At 54.4% G+C, this 24,381-nt stretch overlaps 1 protein-coding gene across 1 annotated transcript; it reads right to left on the bottom strand.

The window, feature by feature from the left end:
- On the bottom strand, nt 1-24,376 carry LOC137345270 (carbonic anhydrase 2-like). The gene is made up of 9 exons (XM_068008747.1): nt 24,352-24,376; nt 13,505-13,566; nt 12,867-12,905; nt 12,284-12,448; nt 10,070-10,221; nt 7,404-7,496; nt 3,396-3,462; nt 1,962-2,116; nt 1-312 (listed from the first exon to the last, which is right to left on the bottom strand). The coding sequence occupies exons 2-9, from the start codon at nt 13,563-13,565 to the stop codon at nt 217-219; spliced, it is 828 nt and encodes a 275-aa protein (XP_067864848.1). The 5' UTR covers nt 13,566; nt 24,352-24,376; the 3' UTR covers nt 1-216.
- Between the last annotated feature and the right edge of the window lie 5 nt (nt 24,377-24,381).

Here is a 24,381-nt window from a genome sequence, read left to right as displayed (position 1 = left end):
TGATTTGTAAAGGATTTATTCATAATTATTTACTTGCAAAGCACCACACGTCTGCTGAGAAAATGCATAAAAGAGCAGTGCAATCTTTACTCCATTTATTTAGCAATTTTCTCTCTCATTTAGCTACAACATGTGACAAGATTTTTCTCTCCATTGTTACTTTTAGGATGTCCCTCTGTGAGCTCACGGCAAAGGGTCACCCGGAAAGGTCAGAGGTCAATCATCATAAACGGCCACCTTTCGTCCATTCAGGGGTTGCACAGGCCGGTAGATGTTGCTGTCCCAGGTCAAAGTGTTAACAAATGTCTTGTACTGTTAAACAAGGAGGTCAGTGTTTAGTGTTTGCTCCACAGACCCCATCAGAGATAGTCACTCGAGAAGACATGGCACACTCTGTTCCCCTCTCCCTCCCTCATTCCAACTACAAGTCACAAAATTACACGTTCACACGTCAGAGACTAGGCGCACATAGTCAGAGTGAACCCTCCCAGTGTGAGGACTGATGGAGTGCCGCACTGTCGGAGTGTCAGTACTGAGGGAGTGCTGCACTGTCGGAGGGTCAGTACTGAGGGGATGCTGCACTGTCAGAGGGTCAGTACTGAGGGAGCTCTCCGCTGCACTGTCGGAGGGTCAGTACTGAGGGAGTGCTGCACTGTCGGAGGGTCAGTACTGAGGGGATGCTGCACTGTCAGAGGGTCAGTACTGAGGGAGCGCTGCACTGTCAGAGGGTCAGTACTGAGGGAGCGCTGCACTGTCGGAGGGTCAGTACTGAGGGAGTGCTGCACTGTCAGAGGGTCAGTACTGAGGGAGCGCTGCACTGTCGGAGAGTCAGAATTGAGGGAGTGCTGCACTGTCAGAGTGTCAGAACTGAGGGAGTGCTGCACTGTCGGAGTGTCAGAACTGAGAGAGTGCTGCACTGTCGGAGTGTCAGTACTGAGGGAGTGCTGCACTGTCGGAGTGTCAGAACCGAGGGAGTGCTGCACTGTCGGAGTGTCAGAACTGAGGGAGTGCCGCACTGTCGGAGTGTCAGTACTGAGGGAGTGCTGCACTGTCGGAGGGTCAGTACTGAGGGAGTGCTGCATTGTTGGAGGGTCAGTACTAATGTAGTTCTGCACTGTTGGACTGTCAGTACTGAGGGAGTGTTGCACTGTTGGAGCGTCAGTACTGAGGGAACGCCGCACTGTTGGAAAGTCAGTACTGAGGGAGTCCCGCACTGCTGGAGGGTCAGTGCTGAGGGAGTCCCGCACTGCTGGAGGGTGAGTACTGAGGGAGTGTTGCACTGTCGAAGGGTCAGTACTGAGGGAGTGCTGCACTGTTGGAGGGTCAGTACTGAGGGAGTGCTGCCCTGTCAGAGGGTCAGTACTGAGGGAGTACTGCACTGTGGGGGGGTCAGTACTGAGGGTGTGCTGGACTGTCGGAGGGGCAGTAGTGAGGGAGTGCTGCACTGTCGGAGGGTCAGTACTGAGGGAGTGCTGTAGTGTCAATGTTTCAGTACTGAGGGAGTGCTGGACTGTCGGAGGGGCAGTAGTGAGGGAGTGCTGCACTGTCGGAGGGTCAGTACTGAGGGAGTGCTGTAGTGTCAATGTTTCAGTACTGAGGGAGTGCTGTACTATCGGAGGGTCAGTACTGAGGGAGTGCCGCACTGTCGGAGGGTCAGTACTGACGGAGTGCTGCACTGTCGGAGGGTCAGTACTGAGGGAGCGCCGCACTGTTGGATGGTCAGTACTAAGGGAGCGCCGCACTGTTGGATGGTCAGTATTGAGGGAGCACCGCACTGTTGGATGGTCAGTACTGAGGCAGCGCCGCACTGTTGGAGGGTCAGTACTGAGAGAGCAGGCTCACGGGGCTGAATGGCCTTCTCCTGCCACTATTTCTCATGCTGTTATCTTGCCCGGGCACCACAAGCTCCCTGTCCTCCCCTCCCTCTGAGACTATCGTGAGAGTTGCTAACTGTCCCATACCTGGGAAATACACATGTGCATGGGTTTTTTCACAACCGTCCAGATGACATTTTCCGTGCAGGGTGGAGTAGTGAGAGAACCTTTATACCGATAAAATGTTTCTATTTCCCAGGGAATGATCTTATCGAGATTCAGGGATAGGGTCCTGGTTTGACCTGAAGTAGAATAGAGAAGATTAAAGAGTGTTAGCATTCCCTGGGCTGGAGCCTCACAGATTGTACAAAATGACTTTAAATTCTTGAGGAAACACACTTTAGTAAGGATGTTGAGGCCTTGGAGAGAGTGCGGAATAGACTGACCAGAATTGTCCGAGGGATGAGGGACTTCAGTTAATGGGGAGAGTGTGGAGAAGCTGGGATTGTTCTCCTTCGAGCAGAGAAGGTTAAGGACAGATTTAATCGGGACGTTCAGAATGACGAGGGGGTTTTGATGGAGGAAATCAGGAGAAACTGTTTCTGTTTGGATTGAGGGATAAGGGGAGGAGGTGGGTAGGTGGGAGTGAGGGATCTGCGGAGGAGGTGGGTAAGTGGGAGAGAGGGATCTGCGGAGGAGGTGGGTAAGTGGGAGTGAGGGATCTGCGGAGGAGGTGGGTAAGTGGGAGAGAGGGATCTGCGGAGGAGGTGGGTAAGTGGGAGAGAGGGTTATGGGGAGGAAGTAGGTGGGTGGGAGTGAGGGATATGGGGAGGAGGTGGGTCGGTAGGAATGAGAGGTATGGGCAAAAGGTGGGTAGGTGGGAGTGAGGGATATGGAGAGGAGGTGGGTGGGTGGGAGTGAGGGATATGGAGAGGAGGTGGGTGGGTGCAAGTCAGGGATGTGCAGGAGGAGGGGGAGGGAGTGAGGGATACAGAGAGAAAGTAGGTAGGTGGGAGTGAGGGATATGGGAGGAGGTGGGAGTGAGGGATATGGAGAGAAGGTGGGTAGGTGGGAGTGAGGGATATGGGGAGGAGATGGAAGTGAGGGATATGGGGAGGAGGTGGGTAGGTGGGAGTGAGGGATCTGCGGAGGAGGTGGGTCAGTGGGAGAGAGGGTTATGGGGAGGAAGTAGGTGGGTGGGAGTGAGGGATATGGGGAGGAGGTGGGAGTGAGGGATATGGGGAGGAGGTGGGAATGAGGGAGATGGGGAGGAGGTGGGAGTGAGGGAGATGGGGAGGAGGTGGGAGTGAAGGATATGGGGAGGAGGTGGGAGTGAGGGATATGGGGAGGAGGTGGGTGTGAGGGAGATGGGGAGGAGGTGGGAGTGAGGGATATGGGGAGGAGGTGGGAGTGAGGGAGATGGGGAGGAGGTGGGAGTGAGGGAGATGGGGAGGAGGTGGGAGTGAGGGAGATGGGGAGGAGGTGGGAGTGAGGGATATGGGGAGGAGGTGGGTCAGTGGACTCTGACCTAGTGGAAAGGGAAGTTTTATATTAAATCAGTTACATTTCTCGCAGACCTACCCTTGTAACCCACATGTGGGAGGAGTTTGACAATCGGGTCGAGGGCAGGGTTTGACCGAGATGTCACCTGTTCGAGGAGAGAGAATACAAGGGTGAGAATTATATTCCAAAATGTACAATCTTCCATAATTAAAGAGGGAGCCACTCCATCAGGGACCCTGTTTAAAGAGGGAGTCTCTCCGTCGGGGATCCTGTTTAAAGAGGGAGTCTCTCTGTCAGGGACCCTGTTGAAAGAGGGACGTTCTCCGTTGGGAACCCTGTTTAAAGAGTGAGTCTCTCCATCGGGGACCCTGTTTAAAGGGGGAGTCGCTCCGACAGGGACCCTGTTTAAAGAGGGAGTCTCTCCATCGGGGACCCTGTTTAAAGTGGTAGTCACTCCGTCAGGGACCCTGTTTAAAGAGGGAGTCTCTCCGTCAGGGACCCTGCTTAAAGAGGAAGTCGCTCCGTCAGGGATCCTGTTTAAAGAGGGAGTCTCTCTGATAGGGACCCTGTTTAAAGAGGGACTCACTCCGTCTGGGACCCTATTTAAAAAGGGAGTCTCTCCGTCGGGGGGCCCTGCTTAAAGATGGAGTCTCTCCGTCTGGGACCCTGCTTAAAGAGGAAGTCTCTCCGTCAGGGACCCTTTGTAAAGAGGGAGTCTCTCCGACGGGGACCCTGTTTAAAGAGGGTGTCTCTCTGACGGGGACCCTGTTTAAACAGGGAGTCTCTCCATCGAGGACCCTGTTTAAAGAGGGAGTCTCTCCGTCAGGACCCTGTTTAAAGAGGGAGTCTCTCCGTCAGGGACCCTGTTTAAAGAGGGAGTCTCTCTCCGACTGGGACCCTGTTTAAAGAGGGAGTCTCTCCATCGAGGACCCTGTTTAAAGAGGGAGTCTCTCCGTCAGGACCCTGTTTAAAGAGGGAGTCTCTCCGTTGGGGACCCTATTTAAAGAGGGAGTCTCTCCGTCAGTGACCCTGTTTAAAGAGGGAGTCTCTCCATCAGGGACACTGTTTAAAAAGGGAGTCTCTCCGTTAGGTGCCCTGTTTAAAGAGGGAGTCTCTCCGTCAGGGACCCTGTTTAAACAGGGAGTCTCTCCGTCAGGGACATTGTTTAAAGAGGGAGTCTCTCCGTCAGGGACCCTGTTTAAAGAGGGAGTCTCTCCATTGGAGACCCTGTTTAAAGAGGGAGTCTCTCTGTCTGGGACCCTGCTTAAAGAGGAAGTCTCTCCGTCAAGGACCCTGTTTAAAGAGGGAGTCTCTCTCCGACTGGGACCCTGTTTAAAGAGGGAGTCTCTCCATCAGGGACACTGTTTAAAAAGGGAGTCTCTCCGTCAGGGCCCCTGTTTAAAGAGGGAGTCTCTCCGTTGGGGACCCTATTTAAAGAGGGAGTCTCTCCGTCAAGGACCCTGTTTAAAGAGGGAGTCTCTCTCCGACTGGGACCCTGTTTAAAGAGGGAGTCTCTCCATCAGGGACACTGTTTAAAAAGGGAGTCTCTCCGTCAGGGCCCCTGTTTAAAGAGGGAGTCTCTCTCCGACTGGGTCCCTGTTTAAAGAGGGAGTCTCTCCATCAGGGACACTGTTTAAAAAGGGAGTCTCTCCATCAGGGGCCCTGTTTAAAGAGGGAGTCTCTCCGTTGGGGACCCTATTTAAAGAGGGAGTCTCTCCGTCAGTGACCCTGTTTAAAGAGGGAGTCTCTCCATCAGGGACACTGTTTAAAAAAAGGGAGTCTCTCCGTTAGGGGCCCTGTTTAAAGAGGGAGTCTCTCCGTCAGGGACCCTGTTTAAACAGGGGGTCTCTCCGTCAGGGACATTGTTTAAAGAGGGAGTCTCTCCGTCAGGGACCCTGTTTAAAGAGGGAGTCTCTCTGTCAGGGACACTGTTTAAAGAGGGAGTCTCTCCGTCAGGGACCCTGTTTAAAGAGGGAGTCTCTCTGTCAGGGACCCTGTTTAAAGAGGGAGTCTCTCCATCTGGGACCCTGTTTAAAGAGGGAGTCTCTCTATCAGGGACCCTGTTTAAAGAGGGAGTCTCTCCGTCAGGGACCCTGTTTAAAGAGGGAGTCTCTCTATCAGGGACCCTGTTTAAAGAGGGAGTCTCTCTATCAGGGACCCTGTTTAAAGAGGGAGTCTCTCCATCTGGGACCCTGTTTAAAGAGGGAGTCTCTCTATCAGGGACCCTGTTTAAAGAGGGAGTCTCTCCGTCAGGGACCCTGTTTAAAGAGGGAGTCTCTCTATCAGGGACCCTGTTTAAAGAGGGAGTCTCTCTATCAGGGACCCTGTTTAAAGAGGGAGTCTCTCCATCTGGGACCCTGTTTAAAGAGGGAGTCTCTCTGTCAGGGACCCTGTTTAAAGAGGGAGTCTCTCCATCTGGGACCCTGTTTAAAGAGGGAGTCTCTCTATCAGGGACCCTGTTTAAAGAGGGAGTCTCTCCGTCAGGGACCCTGTTTAAAGAGGGAGTCTCTCCATCTGGGACCCTGTTTAAAGAGGGAGTCTCTCTATCAGGGACCCTGTTTAAAGAGGGAGTCTCTCCGTCAGGGACACTGTTTAAAGAGGGAGTCTCTCTATCAGGGACCCTGTTTAAAGAGGGAGTCTCTCTATCAGGGACCCTGTTTAAAGAGGGAGTCTCGCCATCAGTGACCCTGTTTAAAGAGGGAGTCTCTCTGTCAGGGACCCTGTTTAAAGAGGGAGTCTCTCCATCTGGGACCCTGTTTAAAGAGGGAGTCTCTCTATCAGGGACCCTGTTTAAAGAGGGAGTCTCTCCGTCAGGGACCCTGTTTAAAGAGGGAGTCTCTCCGTCAGGGACACTGTTGAAAGAGGGAGTCTCTCTATCAGGGACCCTGTTTAAAGAGGGAGTCTCTCTATCAGGGACCCTGTTTAAAGAGGGAGTCTCTCTATCAGGGACCCTGTTTAAAGAGGGAGTCTCTCCGTCAGGGACCCTGTTTAAAGAGGGAGTCTCTCTGTCAGGGACACTGTTGAAAGAGGGAGTCTCTCTATCAGGGACCCTGTTTAAAGAGGGAGTCTCTCCGTCAGGGACCCTGTTTAAAGAGGGAGTCTCTCTATCAGGGACCCTGTTTAAAGAGGGAGTCTCTCTATCAGGGACCCTGTTTAAAGAGGGAGTCTCTCTATCAGGGACCCTGTTTAAAGAGGGAGTCTCTCCGTCAGGGACCCTGTTTAAAGAGGGAGTCTCTCTATCAGGGACCCTGTTTAAAGAGGGAGTCTCTCCGTCAGGGACCCTGTTTAAAGAGGGAGTCTCTCCATCTGGGACCCTGTTTAAAGAGGGAGTCTCTCTATCAGGGACCCTGTTTAAAGAGGGAGTCTCTCCGTCAGGGACCCTGTTTAAAGAGGGAGTCTCTCCGTCAGGGACACTGTTGAAAGAGGGAGTCTCTCTATCAGGGACCCTGTTTAAAGAGGGAGTCTCTCTATCAGGGACCCTGTTTAAAGAGGGAGTCTCTCTATCAGGGACCCTGTTTAAAGAGGGAGTCTCTCCGTCAGGGACCCTGTTTAAAGAGGGAGTCTCTCTATCAGGGACCCTGTTTAAAGAGGGAGTCTGTCCGTCAGGGACCCTGTTTAAAGAGGGAGTCTCTCTATCAGGGACCCTGTTTAAAGAGGGAGTCTCTCCGTCAGGGACCCTGTTTAAAGAGGGAGTCTCTCTATCAGGGACCCTGTTTAAAGAGGGAGTCTCTCCGTCAGGGACCCTGTTTAAAGAGGGAGTCTCTCCGTCAGGGACACTGTTGAAAGAGGGAGTCTCTCTATCAGGGACCCTGTTTAAAGAGGGAGTCTCTCCGTCAGGGACCCTGTTTAAAGAGGGAGTCTCTCTATCAGGGACCCTGTTTAAAGAGGGAGTCTCTCTATCAGGGACCCTGTTTAAAGAGGGAGTCTCTCCGTCAGGGACCCTGTTTAAAGAGGGAGTCTCTCTATCAGGGACCCTGTTTAAAGAGGGAGTCTCTCCGTCAGGGACCCTGTTTAAAGAGGGAGTCTCTCCGTCAGGGACACTGTTTAAAGTGCAGTGTGTTCATGCACACGTGCAAGTTTTCCTACCTTGAAGAAGACAGCGAGAACACTAAGTCCCTCGGGAGATTTAACTGCCACTTCTGAACTGCGATATTTGATATTCCAGAACACCAGGTGCATCTGTAACAAGTACAAACAGGTCTCAGAGAGGAAAGATCAGTTTTCCCATCACTCTGTACAATTCTGTCATATTGCCTCTCCGTGACTCTCATTCTTTCCACACTATCTCTCTCTCTGTCTCTCCCTGACTCTGTCTCTCTCATTCTCTCTTCCTCCTCACTCTCTCTTTCTGTGTCCCTCTTTCGAAGACTCTCTCTCATTCTGTCTCTGCCTATCTCTCTGAATCTCTGTTTCTCTCTTTTTCTCTCGCCCTATCTCTTTTTATCTCCCTCTCTCTCTCTCTCTCTCTGTCTCTCTCCCTTTCTCTCTCACCCCAGTCTCTCTCCCTCTCTTTCCCAGTCTCTCTCTCTTTACCCACTCTCACACTCTGTCCCTGCAATCTCTCTCTCTCCCCGCAGTCTCTCTATCTCCCCAGTGTCTCTCTTTGCCCCCAGTCGCTTTCTGTCTCTCTATCTCTCCCCCTAGTCTTTCACTCTCTCCCATGCACCTCTCTCTCCCCCAGCCTCTCTCTCACCCCAGTCTCTCTCTCGCACCCCAGGTCTCTCTCTCTCTCTCTACCCCCAGCCTCTCGCTCTCCCCCAGTGTCTCTCTCTTTCTCCCCCCAGTGTCTCTCTCTACCCCCAGCCTCTCGCTCTCCCCCAGTGTCTCTCTCTTTCTCCCCCCAGTGTCTCTCTCTACCCCCAGCCTCTCGCTCTCCCCCAGTGTCTCTCTCCCTCAGTCTCTCTCTCTTTCTCTCTCCCCAGTCTCTATCTCTCTCTCTCTCTCACCGCCCAGTCTCTCTCTCCCCCAGTCTCTCTCTCCGCAATTCTCTCTCTCTCCCCACCACTTTCTCGCTCCCCTTGCAGCCTCTCTCTCTCCCTGCAGTCTATCTCTCTCCCCCAGGCTCTCTGTTGCCCCAGTCTCCGTCTCTCCCCCCCGTCACTCACTCTCTCCCCAGTTTCTCTCTCCCTCAGTCTCTCTCTCTCCCCAGTCTCTCTCTCTCTCTCTCTGAGTCTCTCTCTCCCCCATTCTCTCTCTCTCCCCCCAGTCTCTCTCTTTATCCCCAGTCTCTCTCTCTCCCCCAGTCTCTCTCTCTCTCCCCCCAGTCTTTCTCTCTCTCCTCCACAGTCTCTCGCTCTCTCCCCCCAGATTCTCTCTCCCCTAGTCTTTCTCTCTCCCCCAGTCTCTCTCTCTTTCCCAGTCTTTCTCTCTCTCACCCAGTCTCTCTCTCTGTCCCATCGCTCTCTCTCTCTCTCCCCCAGTCTCTCTCTCTCCCCCAGTCTCTCTCTCTCCAGTCTCTCTCTCTCTCCCCACCCCAGTCTCTCTCTCTCTCTCTCCCAGTCTCTCTCTCTCTCCCTCTCCCAGTCTCTCTCTCCCCGGGTCTATCTCCCCCCCGTCTCTCTCTCTCCCCCAATCTCTCTCTCTGCCCCAGTCTCTCTCTCTCTCTCCCCTAGTCTCTCTTTCTCTCCCCCAGTCTCTCTCTCTGACCCAGTCCATCTCTCTCTCTCCCCAGTCTCTCTCTCTCCCCAGTCTCTCTCTCTCTGCCCCAGTCTCTCTCTCTCTGCCCCAGTCTCTCTCTCTGTCCCAGTCTCTCTCTCTCCCCCAGTCTCTCCCTCTGCCCCAGTCTCTCTCTCGTTCTCCCAGTCTCTCTCTCTGACCCAGTCCATCTCTCACTCTCCCCCAATCTCTCTCTCTGCCCCAGTCTCTCTCTCTCCCCCAGTCTCTCTCTCTGCCCCAGTCTCTCTCTCACTCTCCCAGTCTCTCTCTCTCTCCCCAAGTCTCTCTCTGCCCCAGTCTTTCTCTCTCTCCCCAAGTCTCTCTCTTCCCCCAGTCTCTCTCTCTGCCCCAATCTCTCTCTCTCCCTAAGACTCTCTCTCCCCCAGTCTCTCTCTCTGCCCCAGTCTCTCTCTCTCCCCCAGTCTCTCTCTCTCTGCCCCAGTCTCTCTCTCTCTCCCCAAGTCTCTTTCTCCCCCAGTCTCTCTCTCTCTGCCCCAGTCTCTCTCTCTCTCTCTCCCCCAGTCTCTCTCTCGCTCTCCCAGTCTCTCTCGCTCTCCCAGTCTCTCTCTATCCCCAAGTCTCTCTCTATCCCCAAGTCTCTCTCTACCCCAGTCTCTCTCTCTCTCGCTCTCCCAGTCTCTCTCTTTCCCCAAGTCTCTCTCTACCCCAGTCTCTCTCTCTCTCTCGCTCTCCCAGTCTCTCTTTATCCCCCAGTCTCTCTCTCTCCCCAAGTCTCTCTCTACCCCAGTCTCTCTCTCTCTCGCTCTCCCAGTCTCTCTCTATCCCCAAGTCTCTCCCTATCCCCAAGTCTCTCTCTACCCCAGTCTCTCTCTCTCTCGCTCTCCCAGTCTCTCTCTACCCCAGTCTCTCTCTCTCTCTCGCTCTCCCAGTCTCTCTTTATCCCCCAGTCTCTCTCTCTCCCCAAGTCTCTCTCTACCCCAGTCTCTCTCTCTCTCGCTCTCCCAGTCTCTCTCTATCCCCAAGTCTCTCTCTACCCCAGTCTCTCTCTCTCTCGCTCTCCCAGTCTCTCTCTGTCCCCCAGTCTCTCTCTGCCCCAATCTCTCTTTCTCTCTCTCCCCACTGAACCCCTCTCTCACCTCCACCGGATATGCCCGATGGTTGATTGTGTGCTCCGAGCCCCGGTCCAGTCTCGATCCGTCTCCGAAGTGGAAGTGAAACTGGAGTAATCTGAAGATTCCCGGGAGCCCGCCACCGTACATCAGCACCGGGTAGTGCGGGACCACGTGGTCTACAGGGAGAGATGGAGTTAGACAGGGCAACAGAGCATGGAGGAGGACATAGGGTGGGAGAGAGGGAGAGGGACACAGAGAGAGACAGAGAGAGGGTCATAGAGCCATTTGCAGCACAGAATGAGGCCATTCAGCCCATCTAGTCCATGCTGGTCTGCTGCAGAGCAATCCACTCAGTCCCACTCCCCCGCTCGATCCCTGTAGCCTGCAAGTTAATTTCCCTCAATTACCCATCCAGTTTCCTTTAGAAATCATTGATCGTCTTCACTTCCACCTCCCTCGTGGGCAGTGAGTTCCAGATCATTACCACCCACTGTGTAAAAAAGTTCTCCCTCACATCCCTTCCCCCCACCCCCCACCGCATCTCTTACCCAAAATCTTCAATCTGTGTCTCCCAGTCCTTGTACCATCAGTTAATGGGAACAGTTTTTCCTTGTTTAACTTCTCGAAACCCGTCAGTATCTTGGACATCTCTATTAAATCACCCCTCAATCTCCTTTGCTCCAAGGAGAACAACCCCAGCTTTTCCAACCTAACCTCGTAACTCAAATCCCCCATCCCTGGAACCATTCTGTGTAAATCTCCTCTGCACCCTCTCAAGGACCCACACATCCTTCCTGAAGTGTGGTGACCAGAACTGGACACAATACTCCAGTTGTGTCCCAACCAGAGCTTTATAAAGGTTCAGCATGACTTCCCTGCTTTTGGCCTCAATGTCTCTGTTCATGAAGCCCAAGATCCCAATCCTCTGGCACCTCCCCCTGTATCAAGGGAAGAATGGGAGATTATGTCAAACCCTTCCACTATCTCCAGAGAGAGGGAGAGACAGAGAAGGACAGACACAGAGAGATAGAGAGACAGAGAAGGACAGACACAGAGAGATAGAGAGACAGAGAGAGACAGACACAGAGAGATAGAGAAATAGAGAGAAAGAGAGAAAGAGTGAGACAGAGACAGACAGACAGAGAGAGACAGACTGAGAGAGAGACAGACTGAGCGAGAGACAGAGACAGACTGAGAGAGACAGAGAGAGAGAGAGACAGAGAGAGAGAGACAGAGAGAGTGAGGGAGACAGAGAGAGAGAGAAAGACAGAGAGAGAGAGACAGAGAGAGACAGAGAGACAGAAAGAGAGCAGAGAGACAGACAGAGACAGAGAGACAGACAGACAGAAAAAGAGACAGAGAGACAGAGAGAGAGACAGACTGAGAGAGAGAGAGACAGACTGAGAGAGACAGAGAGAGAGAGAGAGACAGAGAGACAGAGAGAGTGAGGGAGACAGAGAGAGAGAGAAAGACAGAGAGAGAGAGACAGAGAGAGACAGAGACAGAAAGAGAGCAGAGAGACAGACAGAGACAGAGAGACAGACAGACAGAAAAAGAGACAGAGAGACAGAGAGAGAGACAGACTGAGAGAGAGAGAGAGACAGACTGAGAGAGACAGAGAGAGAGAGAGAGACAGAGAGAGAGAGACAGAGAGAGTGAGGGAGACAGAGAGAGAGAGAAAGACAGAGAGAGAGACAGAGAGAGACAGAGAGAGAGACAGAGACAGAAAGAGAGCAGAGAGACAGAGAGAGAGACAGAGAGAGACTGAGAGAGACAGAGAGAGACAGGGAGAGAGAGAGACAGAGAGAGAGAGAGAAAGGAAAAGTGAAAGACAGAAAGCAAGAGACATTTAACATTTGATAAACAAAGCAAGTTTGAAATTGCAAAGAATAAAGAATTAGTCTTAGCATACCTGTGACCAGGACGTGTGTGTGTGTCAGTGTGTGTGTGTGTGTGTGTCAGTGTCAGTGTGTGTGTGTGTGTGTCAGTGTGTGTGTGTGTGTGTGTGTGTCTATATGTGTGTCAGTGTCAGTGTGTGTGTGTGTGTGTCAGTGTGTGTGTGTATGTGTTGGTGATACTCATTACCACACCAGGTGTTGGATCAGTTAAGTAAGCAGTAGGCCGGGAATGCAGCCTGGACCTCTCTTGCTCCGCGTGTGTGTGTGTTTGTGTGTTTGTTGCAATTCAGTTACTTGTCCGATAACCTCTTTAGCACCACATAACTCCAGTGATTCTCACAGTTATGGCCATTGTTCACCAGAGTCGCCCGTATCCTATGGAAAGGCCTCTCGATGCGCAGTGGCCTCCGGCTGGATTTCTCGATGGCCCTTGACGTCTGGATGTTGATCGGAGACTGCCGCAGGCCCGAGCAGGCCCGGGAAATCCTGGCCCACGTCCTGGGACCTGGAGGGAAGAGAAACAAGCAGAGGCAGGATGACCGGCGGGAAATCCAGGTTGGAGGAGGCGGCTGTGGGGGGGAGTGGGGGAAGGTGGCAGGCTTCTACACTCAGGCCTGCAGTTAGGCCTCAGGCTCCATTGGCGCTTGACGCGCGGGCTGCCGGGGCCTCTCCCGCCTCCATGGCAACGGGGAAGGGGAGGAGGCCGGAGGAGGAGGAGAGGGGAAGCCCTCTTGCTTGAGGCTGCTGAAGAATCCGGAGTAAAGTCAGCCCGAGGCTTGAGGCCTGAGGCCTACCTCGCCCATCAATGTCCATTTTCCCGTTGAAGGGGTCGGGGGAGGGGGGGGGGGGGAGCCGGGGAGCAGCTGACACTGGGGATGGGGAGTGGGGACTAAAGACGTCTTAAAGCATTTCAGTCAACTTACCGCACTTTTTGTTGGTGTAGCACCAATTCCAATTGTCAGCTGAGGGGAGACCACAGAACATTGTCAGCAAAAACCACAAACCCCATCACTATCTCCAACACAACCTCTTCCCCTCAATATCTCTCCTCCACCTCCGCCCCCGCCCCCAACGGCCCCTACCGCACCCTCCTCGAAGCATGAAGAGGCCATTCGGCCCATTGAGCTCCTGCTGGCCCAGAAGGAAGTGATCCCAGCCTGCAGCGTAACCTCCCCCACTCTCCGCTCCAGCTTCGGCCAATAAAGGCAAGTGCCGCGTCTGCTTCCAATGATAACCCGCTCTCCCTGTCCGTCCACCCTCAGGCACCTGCGCCCATGCGCTCCGGGGCCCCTCTGTCCCTCTCCACCTCCCCACTCCATCCCCGTATCCCGATCTCCTCCAATCACCCTCCCCCTACTCCCCCCTCCGCCGCACCGGCAAATCCCATTCGGCCCCTCAGCCCGAGACTCCATCCCTTTCCCATCCAGGGCCTCACTATTCAGAGGCGTGGGATCGCACTATGCACCTGCCTCCAAAACGAAGGCGGGGTGGGGGAGCCTTCCTGAATCCAGATGATCAATCAAGACTGACCCTCGGAGGGACGTGAGGAGGCTGTGCTTACCATGCAGCACTGGACACAGAGCAACAAGCAAAAGGAACCTGAGATGCATCAACTTCTTCATCCTGGGGGTAAAACAGAGAGACACAGAGAGTGAGAAAATTCCTCCCTCAATACCTCCACCCCTACAATACTCCCTATCTCTGTAACCTCCTCCAGTCTTCACACCCCTCCCTATCTCTGTAACCTCCTCCAGTCTTCACACCCCTCCCTATCTCTGTAACCTCCTCCAGTCTTCACACCCCTCCCTATCTCTGTAACCTCCTCCAGTCGTCACACCCCTTCCTATCTCTATGACCTCCTCCAGCCCCTACACCCCTCCCTATCTCTGTAACCTCCTCCAGTCGTCACACCCCTCCCTATCTCTGTAACCTCCTCCAGCCCTAAACCCCTCCCTATCTCTGTAACCTCCTCCAGCCTCTACACCCCTCCCTAGCTCTGTAACCTCCTCCAGGCCCTACACCCCTCCCTATCTCTGTAACCTCCTCCAGCCTCTACACCCCTCCCTATCTCTGTAACCTCCTCCAGCCCCTACACCCCTCCCTATCTCTGTAACCTCCTCCAGCCCCTACACCCCTCCCTATCTCTGCAACCTCCTCCAGCCCCTACACCCCTCCCTATCTCTGTAACCTCCTCCAGCCTCTCCACCCCTCCCTAGCTCTGTAACCTCCTCCAGGCCCTACACCCCTCCCTATCTCTGCAACCTCCTCCAGCCCCTACACCCCTCCCTATCTCTGTAACCTCCTCCAGCCTCTACACCCTTCCCTATCTCTGTAACCTCCTCCAGCCCCTACACCCCTCCCTATCTCTGCAACCTGCTCCAGCCCCTACACCCCTCCCTATCTCTGTAACCTCCTCCAGCCCCTGCACCCCTCCCTATCTCTGTAACCTCCTCCAGCCTCTACACCCTTCCCTATCTCTGTAACCTCCTCCAGCCCCTACACCCCTCCCTATCTCTGCAACCTGCTCCAGCCCCTACACCCCTCCCTATCTCTGCAACCTGCTCCAGCCCCTACACCCCTCCCTATCTCTGTAACCTCCTCCAGCCCCTGCACCCCTCCCTATCTCTGTAACCTCCTCCAGCCTCTACACCCCTCCCTAGCTCTGTAACCTCCTCCAGCCTCTACACCCCTCCCTAGCTCTGTAACCTCCTCCAGTCCCTACACCCCTCCCTATCTCTATGACCTCCTCCAGCCCCTACACCCCTCCCTATCTCTGTAACCTCCTCCAGCCCCTACACCCCTCCCTATCTCTATGACCTCCTCCAGCCCCTACAACCCACCCTATCTCTGTAACCTCCTCCAGTCCCTACACACCTCCCTATCTCTGTAACCTCCTCCAGCCCCTACACCCCTCCCTATCTCTGTAACCTCCTCCAGCCCCTACACCCCTCCCTATCTCTGTAACCTCCTCCAGTCCCTACACACCTCCCTATCTCTGTAACCTCCTCCAGCCCCTGCACGCCTCTCTGAGTGCTCTCTGACGGATCGAGGTGGGGGGGAGTGTTGTTTTGAGATAGTGGGGCTCTTGTCTCTGGGTTGGGGATGGTAATTGTGACTCAGTGAGGGCGAGGGAGAGAGGGAGAGAGGGAGAGACGGCCTGACCATGACCGATGTCTGAGAGTGACCACAGCTTTACACAGAGCTAAACTTTCACAAACTGCCAGATTTCCAGCAGTTTGGGAAGCTGGACATCAGCCAGGCCTGTGCAGGGTTCTCAATACTCTTGGTGTTGGACTCTGTGACAAACTGTAAGCTTCGCTGGGCCCTGATCACCTCCAAGTTGATGAAAGACTCGATCAGGCCCTGTCCAAAACTCCTAACAGCCAGGGTCAGCCACAAACGGAGGCAAATCCACCTGATTCACTGAGAGAAAGCAGCACTGTCACTCAGAGTGGCTCCTTACACTGATAACCTTCACAGCTAGCTTTCTGCAAACTCCTTCAGTCCCTCTCTCTGTCTTTCTCCATCTCTCTCTCTCCGTCACTCTGTCTCTCTCTGTCCCTCTCTCTCTCTCTCTGTCTCTCTCTGTCCCTCTCTCTGTCTCTTTCTGTCCCACTCTCTCTCTCTCTGTCTCTCTCTGTCCCTCTCTCTGTCTCTCTCTGTCCCAATCTCTCTGTCTCTCTCTGTCCCTCTCTCTGTCTCTCTCTGTCCCAATCTCTCTGTCTCTCTCTGTCCCTCTCTCTCTCTGTCTCTGTCCCTCTCTCTGTCTCTCTCTGTCCCACTCTCTCTGTCTCTCTCTGTCCCACTCTCTCTGTCTCTCTCTCTCTCTCTGTCTCTCCATCTCTCTCCGTCTCTCTCTGTCCCTCTCTCCCTCTTTCTCTGTCCCTCTCTCTGTCTCGCTCTGTCCCTCTCTCCGTCTCTTTCCGTCTCTCTCTGTCCTTCTCTCTGTCTCTCTCCATCTCTCTCTGTCTCTCTCCATCTCTCTCTGTCCCTCTCTGTCTCTCTCCGTCCCTCTCTGTCTCTCTCCGTCCCTCTCCATCTCTCTCCGTCTCTCTCTGTCCCTCTCTCCCTCTCTCTCTGTCTCTCTCTGTCCCTCTCCGTCTCTCTCTGTCCCTCTCTGTCCCTCTCTCTCTGTCCCTCTCTCCCTCTCTCTCTGTCCCTCTCTCTGTCTCTCTCTGTCCCTCTCTCCGCCTCTCTCTGTCCCTCTCTCCCTCTCTCTCTGCCCCTCTCTCTGTCTCTCTCTGTCCCTCTCTCCATCTCTTTCCGTCTCTCTCGGTCCTTCTCCCTGCCTCTCTCTCCCCGTCCCTCTCTGTTCCTCTCTCCTTCGCTCTCTCTCTCTGCCCCTCTCTCTGTCTCTCTCTGTCCCTCTCTCCATCTCTTTCCGTCTCTCTCTGTCCTTCTCCCTGCCTCTCTCTTCCCGTCCCTCTCTCTTCCTCTCTCCTTCGCTCTCTCTCTCTGCCCCTCTCTTTGTCTCTCTCTCTCTGTCTCTCTCTTTCCCTCTTTCTCCGTCCCTCTCTCTCTGTCGCTTCCCCTTCCTCTTTCTCCATCTCTCTCTGTCCCTCTCCGTGCCTCTCTCTCTCTGTATCACCCTGTCCCCCTCTTTCTGTCTGTCTTCTACCTATCTCTGTCTGTCTCTCTCTCTGTCCCTCTCTCTGCCTCTCTCCATCTTTCTCTCTGTCCCTCTCCCTGCCTGTCTCTCTCCGTTTCCCTCTGTCCCTCGCTTTCTGTCTGTCTTCTACCTATCTCTCTCTGTCTGTCTCTCTCTCTGTCCCTCTCTCTCTCTCTCTCTCTGTCTCTCTCTGCCTGTCTCTCTCTCTGTTCCCCTCTCTCCGTCTCTCTCTGTCCTTCTCTGTCTGACTCTTCTGCTTCTCTCTCGTCATCTGTCACTGTCCCTCTCCCTCTTTCCCCCTCTCTGTCTCTCTCTCTTTCTCTCTCTATCTCTATCCCCCTCTCTCCATCTCTTTCTGTCCCTCTTGGTCTGTCTCTCTGTCTCTCTCTCTCTCTGCATCTCTCTCTCCCTCTCTCTGTCTCTCGTTCTTTCTCCCTCAGTCTTTCTGCCCCTCTTACTGTTTCTCCTTGACTTTTCATCTGCCTCTCTCTCTCTCCATCTCTCTCTGTCTCTCTCAGTCCCTCGATCTCTGTCCCTTGCTGTCTCTATCACTCTGTCACGCTCTGTCTCCCTGTCTCTTTTTGTCTCTCTGTCTCCCTGTTTCTATCTGTCATTTTCAGCCATTCTCTGTCTCCATCTCTATCTCTCTCTCTATCTCACTTACTGTCTCTCTCTCTCATCCGCTCTGTCTGTCTCTCTGTCTGTCTCTCTTTCTGTCACTCTCTGTCTCTAGGTCTCTGTATCTGTCTCTCTCTGTCTCTGTCTCTCTCTGTCTCTGTTTGTCTCTCTGTCTCTCCCTCCTCACTATCTCTCTCACTATCTGTCTCTCTCTCTCTGTCTTTCTTTCTCCCTCTCTCTCTCTCTCTCCCTCTCTTTCTCTATCTCTGTCTCTGTCTCTCTGTCTCTCAATCCCCCTCTCTCTCTGCCTCCCCCTCTCTTTCTTTCCCCATCTCTCTCCCTCTCCCTCTTTCCCTCTCCCTCTCTCTCTCACCCCCTCTCTCTCTGTCTTTCTCTCTCTCTCTGTCTCTCTCTCCTGCTCTCCTCTGTCACGCTTTCCCTCCCTCTCTCTCCTTCTCTCTCTCTCCCCCCTCCCTCTACCCTCCCTCTATCTCTCTCTCTCTCTGTCTCTCTCTCTTTTTCTCTGTCTCTGTCTGTCTCTCAGTCTCTCCCCCTCTCGCTCTGTCTCTCTCTCTCTCTCTCCCCCTCTCTTTCTCTATCTCTGTCTCTCTGTCTGTCTCTCTTTCTCTCTCTCTCTCTCTCTCCCCGCTCTCTCTCTCTCCCTCTCTCTCTCTCCCTCTATCTCCCTCTCCCTCTCCCTCTCTATCTCTCTCTGTCTCTCTCTCTTTTTCTCTGTCTCTGTCTCTCTCTCTCTCCCCCTCTCTTTCTCTCTCTCTCTCTCTCTCTCTCTCTGTCTCTCTCTCTCTCCCCCGCTCTCTCTCTCCCTCTCTCTCTCTCTCCCTCTATCTCTCTCTCCCTCTATCTCTCTCTCTCCCCCTCCCTCTATCTCTCTCTCCTCTCTGTCTCTCTCTGTCTCTCTCTCTTTTTCTCTGTCTCTGTCTGTCTCTCAGTCTCTCCCCCTCTCGCTCTGTCTCTCTCTCTCTCTCTCCGCCTCTCTTTCTCTATCTCTGTCTCTGTCTCTCTCTCTCTGTCTCTCTGTCTCTCTCTCCCCCGCTCTCCCTCTCTCCCCCTCTCTCTCTCTGTCTCTCTCTCTCCCTCCCCTCTATCTCTCTGGCTCTCTCTCCCGCTATCTCTCTCTCTCCTTCTCTCTCATCTCTCCCTCTCTCTCTGTCTTTCTCTCCCTCGCTCTGTCTCTCTCTCTCTCTGTCTCTCTCTCTCTCCCTCTATCTCTCTCTCCCTCTATCTCTCTCGCTCCCTCTCGCGCTCTCCCTCTCTCCCCCTCTCTCTCTCTCTCGCTCTCTCTCTGTCTCTCTCTCTCTCCCCCCCTATCTCTCTATCTCTCTCTCCCTCTATCTCTCTCTCTCTCATTCTCTCTCTCTCTCCCCCTCTCTCTCTGTCTTTCTCTCCCTCGCTCTGTCTCTCTCTCTGTCTCTCTCTCTCCCTCTATCTCTCTGGATGAACTGAAGCCACACCGAGCAAACCCACTATGAAATATACTGGAACATTCTCTGAAGATAAACCACAATGAGAGAGAATTAAATGTCTCACTCCCTCCTAATTGATGCAGCCACCAACACACTCACAGGGAGAGCAGAAATGCTGGCAGGGCCACCCTGAGACAACTGACACCAGGGAACAATCTCCTTCACCAGGTACGATCCCGGGTCCGTCCAGGTGACTGGTTAACCAACAGGCACTGGGGGAATCTCATACAAAGGATGGGTTCCCTCCAGGATCCATAAACGACAGAAACTTGCATTTACACAGCAAGATCCAGGTAATAAACCCTTCCCGAGGGACTTGACAGGAGTCACTAACGGGCACAATGAGACACTGAGAGAGGCGGACAGGATTAGGGAGGGAATTCCCGAGCTTAGGGCCCCAGGCAGCTGAAGGCACGGCCGCCAATGGTGGAGCGATGGGAATCGGGGGATGGGCAAGAGGCCGGAAGAGTATCCGACAGTGTGGCAGTCCCTTAGGAAGAGGAGGAAGCCATTCAGCCCCTGTTGACCAGAAACTGAACTGGAGTAGCCATATAAATACCGTGTCTACAAGAGCAGGTCAGAGGCTTGGAATCCTGAGGCGAGGAACTCACCTCCTGACTCCCCAAAGCCTGTCCACCATCTACAAGGCACAAGTCAGGAGTGTGATGGAATACTCTCCACTTGCCTGGATGGGTGCAGCTCCAACAACACTCAAGAAGCTCGACACCATCCAGGACAAAGCAGCCCGCTTGATTGGCACCCCATCTACAAACATTCACTCCCTCCACCACCGACGCACAGTGGCAGCAGTGTGTACCATCTACAAGATGCACTGCAGCAATGCACCAAGGCTCCTTCGACAGCACCTTCCAAACCCGCGACCTCTACCAACTAGAAGGACAAGGGCAGCAAATACATGGGAACACCACCACCTGCAAGTTCCCCTCCAAGTCACACACCATCCTGACTTGGAACTATATCGCCGTTCCTTCACTGTCACTGGATCAAAATCCTGGAACTCCCTTCCTAACAGCACTGTGGGTGTACCTACCCCACATGGACTGCAGCGGTTCAAGAAGGCAGCTCACCACCACCTTCTCAAGGGCAATTAGGGATGGGCAATAAATGCTGGCCTGGCCAGCGATGCCCACATCCCATGAATAAAAAAGGTTTATTTGGAGGCCCGCGTTGAGAGAGTAACAGTGAAACCAGGGTCTTGACGTTCGCACCCATGACCCTTGCTCTCCGCCCTGCAGCCCACCCCTTCCTGATGCTGCTATTGGACTTACCTGGGAGCCCACTCTCGGCAGAGTGTCTATCTCTCTCTCTCTGTCTCCTCTCTACTCACCTCCCCAAGGCGCTGAGTCTTCAGACAGCCCCTGCTGATGTTGCTTTCGGTGGTGGTGTTTGTGTTACTACACTGTCCCGGGATGATTCTGACACACACACGCGAACACACACACACACAAATGACTCCTTTCCCTCCCCGACTAATTATACCCTTCGCCAGACCTCAGAACACAACTGCCAGCCTGTCATTTACTGCCCACTCGCACGCGCTCTGTGGTAAACACTCGGTCTCGAGCTTAACCATTCTGTCATTATGTGGTCAGGGTGGACCTGGACCAGGAGGGACACAGCAGTGTCAGAGGGAGCTGCGGCTTCCGGGAGAGAGGTTATCGTTCCAGAAACAGGGAGCAGGAGAGGGAGAGAGAGAGTGGGAGAGAGGCAGAGAGAGAGAAAGGGAGAGAGGGAGAAAGCAGGAGAGAGGGAGAGAAGGAGAGAGGGAGAGAGAGTGGGAGAGAGGAAGAGAGAGAGAGCGGGAGAGCGGGAGAGAAGGAGAGCAGGAGAGAAGGAGAGCGGGAGAGAAGGAGAGCTGGGAGAGAGGGAGAGAGGGAGAGAGGAAGAGAGAGAGCGGGAGAGAAGGAGAGCGGGAGAGAAGGAGAGTGGGAGAGAAGGAGAGCGGGAGTGAAGGAGAGCTGGGAGAGAGGGAGAGAGAGAGCGGGAGAGAAGGAGAGCGGGAGAGAAGAAGAGCGGGAGAGAAGGAGAGTTGTGGGAGGGACAGAGGGAGAGAGAGAGAGGGAGAGAGGGACAGAGGGAGAGAGAGAAAAAAGGAGAGGGAGAGAGCAGGAGAGAGGGAGAGAAGGAGAAAGGGAGAGAGGGAGAGAGAGTGGGAGAGAGGAAGAAAGGAGAGCTGGGAGAGAGGAAGAGAGAGAGAGCGGGAGAGCGGGAGAGAAGGAGAGCGGGAGAGAAGGAGAGTGAGAGAGAAGGAGAGCGGGAGAGAAGGAGAGTTGGGAGAGAGAGAGAGAGCGGGAGAGAAGGAGAGCGGGAGAGAAGAAGAGCGGGAGAGAAGGAGAGTTGGGAGAGAGGGACAGAGGGAGAGAGAGAGAGAGGGAGAGAGGGACAGAGGGAGAGAGAGAAAAAAGGAGAGAGGGAGAGAGCAGGAGAGAGGGACAGAGGGAGAAAGGGAGAGAGGGAGACAGAAGGAGAGAGGGACAGAGGGAGAGAGGCAGAGAAAGAGAAAGGGAGAGAGGGAGAGAGCAGGAGAGAGGGAGAGAGAGAGCAGGAGAGAGGGACAGAGAGAGAAAGGGAGAGAGGGAGAGAGCAGGAGAGAGGGAAAGAGGGAGAGAGGGAGAGAGAGAGCAGGAGAGAGGGAGAGAGAGAGAAAGGGAGAGAGGGAGAGAGCAGGGGAGAGGGAGAGAGTGGGGGAGAGGGAGATGTCAAAATGTCCATTAGGAGCTGAGCTGGTGCCAATTAGAGTGCGGAGTCAGGGGACAGCACAGGGGGCGGGGGAGGGGGGAGGGTCAGGTGGTGATTAATGAGGCAACTCCATGGGCTCCTCATTCCTGGGCAGCAGCCCACAACAGATAGGGTCGAGGGCAGTGTGCATGGTGGTGTCCAGTGAAGCACTCCCTCAGTACTGACCCTCCAACAGTGCAGCACTCCCTCAGTACTGACCCTCCGACAGTGCAGCACTCCCTCAGTACTGACCCTCCAACAGTGCAGCACTCCCTCAGTACTGACCCTCCGACAGTGCAGCACTCCCTCAGTACTGACCCTCCGACAGGACAGCACTCCCTCAGTACTGACCCTCCGACAGTGCAGCACTCCCTCAGTACTGACCCTCCGACAGTGCAGCACTCCCTCAGTACTGACCCTCCGACAGGACAGCACTCCCTCAGTACTGACCCTCCGACAGTGCAGCACTCCCTCAGTACTGACCCTCCGACAGTGCAGCACTCCCTCAGTACTGACCCTCCGACAACACAGCACTCCCTCAGTACTGACCCTCCGACAACACAGCACTCCTTCAGTACTGACCCTCCGACAGTGCAGCACTCCCTCAGTACTGACCCTCCGACAGGACAGCACTCCCTCAGTATTGACCCTCCAACAACACAGCACTCCCTCAGTACTGACCCTCCGACAACACAGCACTCCCTCAGTACTGACCCTCCGACAACACAGCACTCCCTCAGTACTGACCCTCTGACAACACAGCACTCCCTCAGTATTGACACTCCCACAACACAGCACTCCCTCAGTACTGACCCTCCGACAAAACAGCACTCCCTCAGTACTGACCCTCTGACAACACAGCACTCCCTCAGTACTGACCCTCCGACAACACAGCACTCCCTCAGTACTGACCCTCCAACAACACAGCACTCCCTCAGTACTGACCCTCCGACAACACAGCACTCCCTCAGTACTGACCCTCTGACAACACAGCACTCCCTCAGTACTGACCCTCTGACAACACAGCACTCCCTCAGTACTGACCCTCCGACAACACAGCACTCCCTCAGTACTGACCCTCCGACAACACAGCACTCCCTCAGTATTGACACTCCCACAACACAGCACTCCCTCAGTACTGACCCTCCGACAAAACAGCACTCCCTCAGTACTGACCCTCTGACAACACAGCACTCCCTCAGTACTGACCCTCCGACAACACAGCACTCCCTCAGTACTGACCCTCCAACAACACAGCACTCCCTCAGTACTGACCCTCCGACAACACAGCACTCCCTCAGTACTGACCCTCTGACAACACAGCACTCCCTCAGTACTGACCCTCTGACAACACAGCACTCCCTCAGTACTGACCCTCCGACAACACAGCACTCCCTCAGTACTGACCCTCTGACAACACAGCACTCCCTCAGTACTGACCCTCCGACAGTGCGGCACTCCTTCAGTATTGACCCTCCGACAGTGCAGCACTCCCTCAGTACTGACCCTCCAACAGTGCAGCACTCCCTCAGTACTGACCCTCCGACAGTGCAGCACTCCCTCAGTACTGACCCTCCGACAGGACAGCACTCCCTCAGTACTGACCCTCCGACAGTGCAGCACTCCCTCAGTACTGACCCTCCGACAACACAGCACTCCCTCAGTACTGACCCTCCGACAGTGCAGCACTCCCTCAGTACTGACCCTCCGACAGGACAGTACTCCCTCAGTATTGACCCTCCGACAACACAGCACTCCCTCAGTACTGACCCTCCGACAACACAGCACTCCCTCAGTACTGACCCTCCGACAACACAGCACTCCCTCAGTACTGACCCTCTGACAACACAGCACTCCCTCAGTATTGACACTCCCACAACACAGCACTCCCTCAGTACTGACCCTCCGACAAAACAGCACTCCCTCAGTACTGACCCTCTGACAACACAGCACTCCCTCAGTACTGACCCTCCGAGAACACAGCACTCCCTCAGTACTGATCCTCCGACAACACAGCACTCCCTCAGTACTGACCCTCCGACAACAGAGCACTCCCTCGGTACTGACCCTCTGACAACACAGCACTCCCTCAGTACTGACCCTCCGACAACACAGCACTCCCTCAGTACTGACCCTCCGACAACACAGCACTCCCTCGGTACTGACCCTCTGACAACACAGCACTCCCTCAGTACTGACCCTCTGACAACACAGCACTCCCTCGGTACTGACCCTCTGACAACACAGCACTCCCTCAGTATTGACACTCCCACAACACAGCACTCCCTCGGTACTGACCCTCTGACAACACAGCACTCCCTCAGTACTGACCCTCTGACAACACAGCACTCCCTCGGTACTGACCCTCTGACAACACAGCACTCCCTCAGTACTGACCCTCTGACAACACAGCACTCCCTCGGTACTGACCCTCTGACAACACAGCACTCCCTCAGTACTGACCCTCTGACAACACAGCACTCCCTCAGTATTGACACTCCCACAACACAGCACTCCCTCAGTACTGACCCTCCGACAACACAGCACTCCCTCAGTACTGACCCTCTGACAACACAGCACTCCCTCAGTACTGACCCTCTGACAACACAGCACTCCCTCAGTACTGACCCTCTGACAACACAGCACTCCCTCAGTACTGACCCTCTGACAACACAGCACTCCCTCAGTACTGACCCTCCGACAGTGCGGCACTCCCTCAGTACTGACCCTCCGACAGCGCGGCACTCCCTCAGTACTGACCCTCCGACAGTGCTGCACTCCCTCAGTACTGACCCTCCGACAGTACGGCACTCCCTCAGTCCTCACCCTCCGACAGTACGGCACTCCCTCAGTACTCACCCTCCGACAGTGCGGCACTCCCTCAGTACTGACCCTCTGACAGCGCAGCACTCCCTCAGTACTGACCCTCCGACAGCGCGGCACTCCCTCAGTACTCACCCTCCGACAGTGCGGAACTCACTCAGTACT

This window comes from Heterodontus francisci, chromosome 28, assembly GCF_036365525.1.
Source record: "Heterodontus francisci isolate sHetFra1 chromosome 28, sHetFra1.hap1, whole genome shotgun sequence".
Classification (NCBI taxonomy): Eukaryota; Metazoa; Chordata; class Chondrichthyes; order Heterodontiformes; family Heterodontidae; genus Heterodontus; species Heterodontus francisci.
Note: the sequence above shows the minus strand (reverse complement) of the source record. Positions and strands in the feature narration are given on the sequence as shown.